Below are 7,500 nucleotides of genomic sequence, written 5' to 3' on the forward strand. Positions count from 1 at the left end.
TATTGATAAAGTTGTTTCTATTTTGAAATTAAATGTGAATTTTGATTCTGTGGATGACATTCAAAAGCCAAACGCTTGAATTTTTTTACAAGACAACTAGAATTATTATGCCATAAAACATTTACCGTATCTGATTATTGTTTTGCCTTAGAATGTTTCCCCAAAGCAAATTATGAAGTCCTTCGCGAATTCCTAATCCTTCCATCTTCCCGCAAGCTTCAGTGTATTATTTCTACCACTGGCGTGGAGCAAGTATTGATAAAAACATTTTTAAAAAGTAACCCTTATCAGAAAAATTGTCTACTTCTCATTGATGAAGTGAAAATTCGCCCCACCATTGCTTATTCTGGTGGTGTTTTGAGTGGCATGGCAAAAAACAATCCAGACTGCAAAGCGAGTTCCATGCTGTGTGTGATGATGAAATGTCTTCACGGCGGACCCAGTGTCATGGTCTCAGTCACTCCGGTCTACAAATTGACTGCAGTTTACCAGTTTGAGATAGTTAAAGAAGCTGCAGCTGTAGTTGAGAAATCTGGTGGCATTGTACTTGGTTCGATTACTGACAACCACAAAATAAATCAACAGTTTTGTCAGCTGTTTGTCAGGACAACCGACTCCCAGGCCATTCATCCCTTAAATGAACAGCGTACTTGGATTTTATTATATGACACTGTTCATCTCCTGAAGTGCATCCGCAACAACTGGATCACAGAAAAATGTAAGAAACTGTCTTTCGATAATCAACATATTGGAACATTTTCTGATGTGATTGAACTCCACCAGGCTGAGAAAGACAGCATCCTGAAGTGCACTCCTTTAACGCATGCTGCCGTCCATCCTACTCGGCTTCAACTTCAGAATGTCAAGCACGTGTTGAAGGTGTTCAACGACAGGGTAGTTGCTGCATTGCAGGCAAGAGGTGCCATTGACACATCATATTTCATGCGCCAAGTTCTGAATTGGTGGAACACAGTTAATGTTTCACAGAAAGGGATGGACTGTCGACTGCGGGATCCTTGCCGGTCTGTCCAAGATGGCCATTCAACCAGTCTTGAGAATTTCCATGACTTGTTTAAATCGGCACACTCAGGACATGGCGAGAAAAGAGTGCAGTGCCTGACCCACGACACGCGGAGGGCTCTTGTTCAAACTATGGAAGGTTTGATTTCTCTTAGAGATCATTTGCTTTCAAGCGGTTTTGAGTATGTTCTTCTAAGAGAAATCCAATCCGACAGAATTGAAGGGGAGTTCTCTGTCTACAGGCAGGCAATAGGGGCCAATGCATTCATGTCTGCGGGTGATGTCTTCTGTGCCTTTAAAAAGCGTTTGGCACGGTTTGCAGCCACATATTTGACCTCTATTGAGACGGATACTTCTGTCAATGTGCACGCCTGTCAAGGAACATTAGGGATGGAAGACGCTTCATCCATAGAGAATTGCCTGGAAAGCGTGACACTGTCAGATACAGAAGAGAGTGCGGCGGCATATGTGGCGGGTTGGCTGGAGAGGAAATGTGTAGAGGTGAACTATTCCGATGATGAGCCTCTTTTATCCTGTCAAATAAGTCAATTTATTCAAGAGGTCTCAAGAGGCTTTTTGACAGTGCCACATCAGTCAACCTTTGAGCTGGTCAGGGTTGGTCTTTGTTTTGTTAAACAAACAAGACACAAGGCATGCTGTCGTCGCAGACTAGTGAAAATTTTGTCAATGATGGATGATTATTACAATCTTCAATTGTCATCCCAAGGAGTAAGTGGAATTGTTTATCATTTATTGTCTTTTCTGAAGTTTAATTATTGCTTGAAATACCCCCCCCCCCCCCCCCACACACACACATACACATACAAAATTATATAGTATAAGATAAATAAACACTATCATAATGATAAATTAGAATTTCATGTCAATAATAGGCCTAAGAGTTCACAACATAACATCAGAATTGTTTCTTCTTATTGCCCTTCCCAGATATTTCTGTCGTCCCAAAGGCAGAGCGGCGTATCTTCACTTTTTTCAATTCCGAGAAAAAATTTAAAAAACTGTTGGTGTTATAGAAAGATTTCTCAGTTACAATGATTTGACAGATGGAAAATACACCATTTGTATTGTGTAGTTATGCTCTCTGTTGAGGGACAAATAATTTTTAAAATTTCGATTTTGTCAGTGTCAGTTACGTCGCTTTGCCTGTGGACGGCAGATTTGCTATGTATGATAGAATTATACAGAAAAGAAATTTGGTTGTAAAAGTGAATCAAGTAGTCTACTCCTATATCATCCTTAACCCAGATGTTCACACGCTTGGCAAATGTCCTCCTTCATGGCATTCAAAATTTGGATAGGGATCATGAAAAAAATGCCACATTATACCAAACTTCCCTTAAAAAGGCTCGGCTCGCGGAATAACCAAAGTGAGTGCTTGTTTTTGACAACAGGATTTCCATACAGTGTGCAGCATATATAAAAAAAAAGAAATACATCAAATTTTGCATCTCCAATCAGTACCTTAAAGCAATGTGAATTTTTAAAAATCTTAGACAATGTGGTGTACCACTATATGAAAATCCTCTAATATACAACTTTTGTTACTGTTGTGCCTCTTATATCATTTTTTGGTGCTTTTTTGCGCTTTTTTTTGCTTGTGCATTGCCTGTGAACAAATACAATGTATAATTTATAGTTTTCCATCAAGAAAAATAGGGAAAATTGGATTATAGGAAATGAAATCACATCGCCTTCGCTAAAAACCTCAGGAAATCAGCGTTTCGCGTCCTTCCGTATAGATGTCCTTGATATATATATATATATATATATATATATATATATATATATATATATATATATATATATATATATATATATATATATATATATATGAGTGTCTGTGGGTACCTGTAGGTACGAGAGTGCTCGATAATGTTGTTTAGAGCATATAAAAATAAGTAAATTCACTCACGTGAATATATTTGGATGGGTGGTGCATGCAGTGATAAGAAGCACATCCGGAATTCCAAGAAACAAGAGTGTAAGAATCGTATATTAATACCCCTCAAACGATTTGGGCTTTAGTGTTTGTCACGGAAATGATTTGGAAAAGATCTTTTTATTCCACTTGTTGATTTTGAATTAAATAATTGAAGGCTTGAAATTTTAACATCACTTATCATCCATTTTATCTGTTTTCGTAATTAAATTGAAGCTTAACATTCAATTTCATATTCTTATTTATTTCTTCGAGCTTCGAGCAGTAACATTTACATTACAAAATCATCTGTGGAAACGTTAATATCATTACACGTTACTATTTATGGGAGTGGAGTTCATGATGTCCTTGTATCATAACACCAAACGGTAACATAGAGGAGTGGACTCAATATTGGGGAAAAATTAAAATTAAATTCTTTTATTAATCCTAAAGACACATTCATCTTTTCGGTTTATCTCTAAAAAAAAAAAAAAGACAGAGATCACCTAGGCATCAGCCGTAGTGCATCACCGCAAATTTAGCAATAGGGGCTAAGTTTCTTGCTCAATTGGGGGGGGGGGGGGGAGGGGGGGTAGGTGGCAAAGTGGCGACAGTGTCGAGAGAATTCGTGTCCTCCGGGTGTGATTGTAATGCCTTAACCACTAGGCCATCTCAATCATTTTCTTCAACGTCATCATCATCAGCATCATTATCGTTTAACTATTGAACTGTCATTGTTGAGCTGTTATTTAACTCTTCATCATTAATAAATATATTTATGTTCGCATTTATCAAAGCCACTCTATTTCTTCTAAAAGAAGAAGAAAACGGTAGGCTTTAAACTAGTTGAATTATAAAACAAGGGAAATAGATTGTTGACAGAGGCATGAATATTTATTGTTAGGACTATGACAAATCCAAATGATAACTATGATGTCTGTTGTCAACCCCAATGTACGAGTAATACACAGACTGCATGGGAAATTAATGACATTTATTGTCAGTCGTATCCACTCAACTCTTCCACTTTCGCCGTTCTGTACTCATGTTTAGTTTTAGTGTGGTCATTCTGGTTATGTCCGATGTCGCAAGAATAGAAAGTCTTTGTGAGTTCACGAGGGACTTGTCATTACGCCTCCGGCAGGCACGTTTATGATTCATTGTAAACGATTTTGATTAATATCGGGAATTATATTGAAGAAACGACTTTGACGTCACTCAGCTCTTTGTTATTGCTTTTAAACAGCCATGTTGGTGATTATATAGTTATCATAAAATTATACCAATCAGAATATAAACGTTCAAGGTCGCACATACCTTTAGTGTATTGGGACATTATCTCCGGCTAGTGGATGTTGTGAGTATTTACCTAAAAGCATAGCATCAACTGACCCGAGAGCCGAAACACTAGAGTGTCCGATATCGGGTTAAAAGTGTATTAAAATACCTTGTGCTATTATATTTACTGGAAAATATAAGAATACAAAATAGTACAATTAAATGGAATATCATAAATTGTTTGTTTCCGCACCACATCATCAGTCGGTCAGGTACCACTTGTTATCTGACCTCTGTTATACCAGGTGCAGAGAAGAAAGGAAGTTTGAAAAATGTTGATGGTGATCACTGAGACAGCGATATTAGAGACAGGAAACTTAATATTATGAAGTGGCAATAGTGTTAAAATAGCAGACGATGCTTATCTATCAATTCGGTAAACATCCTTTCGCTCATAATGTTTATATGTAATACAATGGGCATAATCCATAGATAGAATGCGCTTGGCCAAGGAGTTCACAACATTGCCATCCGGAAGTATAACGGACCAATACACAAACTCTGTGTAACCATGAACGTTGATAGTCTGGTCAATACAGTTTAGTGAGAACAACTCACAAACGCGGATGGCAAAAACAATAACAAAGGCCCGAGTGACGTCATCTGCATACTATCTATATTAATTTTCCATGTGCTCGAGGTCATTGGTCACATTGCAAAATGTGCTCAAAGTGACCAACTTAGTGAAAAGTGTTCACAACTTTTTAAATAGCTAACATCATGATTGATCATTTGATTCAGCTTGACACATTAGTATGTTTATAACTTTTGTAAATAAAGCAGCGTGTTTATATTTGTTAAGAAATATCCAATAGTTTGACAGCAACAAATCATGTGATTGATGACCTGTTTGGACGAAAACATGAATATAGATCGCTCCAATTGGCATGATCTATAGATAGTATGCGCTTGGCTAAGAAGCTCATAACATTGCCATCCGGAAGTATAACGGACTAACACACAAAACTGTGTGTATCCATGAACGTTTATAGTCAGGCTATATGGTCTATTGGTATGACACTCGCTTTCGGATCGGAAGGTCCTGGGTTCGAGCCTCGCTCGACGCATAGTTGAGTCCTTGGAAAAGACTCTTTACTCACATTCTCTCACCGTACTCAGGTGTAAAATGAGTACCTGGCCGTTAACAGCGTTGTCTTTGTCCGAAAAATTGTACTGTCGCCTAACAGGCGTCATGTCTCGTCCTACATGTTAAATGTTACTGTTGACCAGGGACCCCTTGTAAAGCGCTTTGAGCACGTTAAGTGGATATTGCGCTATATAAAAGCTCAAAATAATACAGTTCAGTGAGTATTACTCATAAACGCGGATGGCAAAATACAATAACAAAGGCTTGAGTGACGTCATCTTCGTTCTATATATATTACATTTCTGTGGGCTCAAAGTCATTGGTCACATTACAAAGTGTGGTCAAAATAACCCACATAGTGAAAAGTGTTCACAGTTTGAGAAATCTCCAACGTTACAACGGGTCATTATGCTCAGATGACTCATGGGTATGTTTACAACTTTCATAAACATAGCAGTGTGTGTAGATACATGTGAAATGTACAATCGTTGTACACCAACAAATCATGTGATCGGTGACTAGGTTGGACGAAGACATGAATATAGATCGCTTCCATTGAAATTTGGCACGGGTTTTCGCAGTTTTCTCTATTCAGCTGAGTGAATTCTTCTCACTAAATTCTCTCAGAATATAAACTTTTTTTGTGTATTTGCACCATTGATATAGCGGGCAGAAATTGTGTGTATTCTATTCAAACGCATACCATCAACACTCAAATTCCACTTGACCGACTTGACATTGAACACCTTCATACGGAAGGATCCCCTAAGTTTTATGTCTTCATATTTCAGTCTCCGGTGATTATTTACTTGCATATATAATCACAACAATCAGTGCTTTTCTTTTTAAGGGGGAAGAGGGAGGAGAATTGGCGGTTTGTCATTAGAATGAAAAGACTCTTTGATGTGTATTTTAAACTAAACATTAGATTATAGCTTTTATCACGGAATTAGCATGCTTTGAATTGTACTTATTATCATTTTCTATTATTTATTACATGTATATATTTCAATGATAAATGTTCTTCGCAGAGAAGAAATTATTGGCCTGCCCTCATCGCTGAGATCTAATAATAATCATTTTTGCTTGAATAAATAAACATTACCATTTTCATGGCGGAATGGTTTGTTGTTTGTGTTGCTTTAATCCACTTCAAAATAGATCAGATACCGGGTTGCCTTGACATGATACGAGCTGTGTCTTCTTGGGGACGTGAGAGATCAACTCATGGCATGTTTTCTTTAGTTCTATATATAGTATGCGCTTGGATAAGAAGCTCACAACATTGCCATCCGGAAGTATAACGAACCAATGTCCAAAACTGTGTGTAACCTTGAGCGTTTATAGTCTGGTTAATACAGTTTAGTGAGAATTACTCATAAACGTGGCTGGCTAAATCCAATAACAAAGACCGTTGTGACGTCATCTTCGTTCTATCTATTAGATGACTGTGAACACTATTAAACACTAAGAGGAAAGTACACAGCAAACACTATTTGGAGAGGGGTGACGCTCGGTGGTTTTTACGCGTGAACAAAGTCACAAAATCACAAAATTAATTTAAACAAGAAGCCACAACAAAGAGATGCCAGTCCCGTGTGGAAAAGTCCTTGTAATTATAGATGTTGTGCGCTTGGCTTAGAAACTCACAACATTGCCATCCGGAAATATAACTGACCAACACACAACCTTGAACATTTATAGTCTGGTTAAGGGCTACCGGAGACTGACTCCGACGACCCGACACTGCCGTCTTCTGGATAAAGACGTCGGGCACGGACAAAATACTAAGAATAAAGAGAAAAACCGCTAGACCTACCCATAACAAGCACCCGACGTCCTCTGTCGTTTTTTTTTTCTCTCTCTTTATTCTTAGTTTGTTTGCCCGTGCCCAACGTCTTTATCCGGAAGACGACAGAGGACGGTAGTGCCGGGTCGTCTGAGTCAGTCTCCGGTGTGGGTCAGCCCTTAGCCCTAATACAGTTTAGTGAGAGCTACTCATAAACATGGATAGCAAAAGACAATAACAAAAACATGAGTGACGTCAACGTCGTTCTATCTGTAGAAACAACGATTTTGAGCTCTTTGTCATTGTTTTTAGCCAGCCATTGTT

The 7,500-nt window shown here is 38.1% G+C and overlaps 2 protein-coding genes across 4 annotated transcripts in view; both read left to right on the plus strand.

The window, feature by feature from the left end:
* Positions 1-7,500, plus strand: part of LOC144977078 (leucine-rich repeat and coiled-coil domain-containing protein 1-like) — a 322,882-nt gene that overhangs the window by 202,135 nt on the left and 113,247 nt on the right. The window lies entirely within an intron of this gene.
* Positions 230-2,530, plus strand: LOC144977082 (uncharacterized). Its single transcript, XM_078921838.1, has 2 exons — positions 230-1,749; positions 2,287-2,530. The coding sequence occupies exons 1-2, from the start codon at positions 367-369 to the stop codon at positions 2,401-2,403; spliced, it is 1,500 nt and encodes a 499-aa protein (XP_078777964.1). The 5' UTR covers positions 230-366; the 3' UTR covers positions 2,404-2,530.

This window comes from Berghia stephanieae, chromosome 7, assembly GCF_034508935.2.
Source record: "Berghia stephanieae isolate SIO BIC M18660-M18661 chromosome 7, UCSD_Bste_1.3, whole genome shotgun sequence".
Taxonomy (NCBI): Eukaryota; Metazoa; Mollusca; class Gastropoda; order Nudibranchia; family Aeolidiidae; genus Berghia; species Berghia stephanieae.

Bases quoted from the DNA above. Each gene is read 5' to 3' on its own strand.
- LOC144977082 (XM_078921838.1), top strand. From the start codon at position 367: ATGGCAAAAAACAATCCAGACTGCAAAGCGAGTTCCATGCTGTGTGTG. The intron at 1,750-2,286 runs GTAAGTGGAATT...TCCTTAACCCAG, and splicing joins TTCAATTGTCATCCCAAGGA to ATGTTCACACGCTTGGCAAA.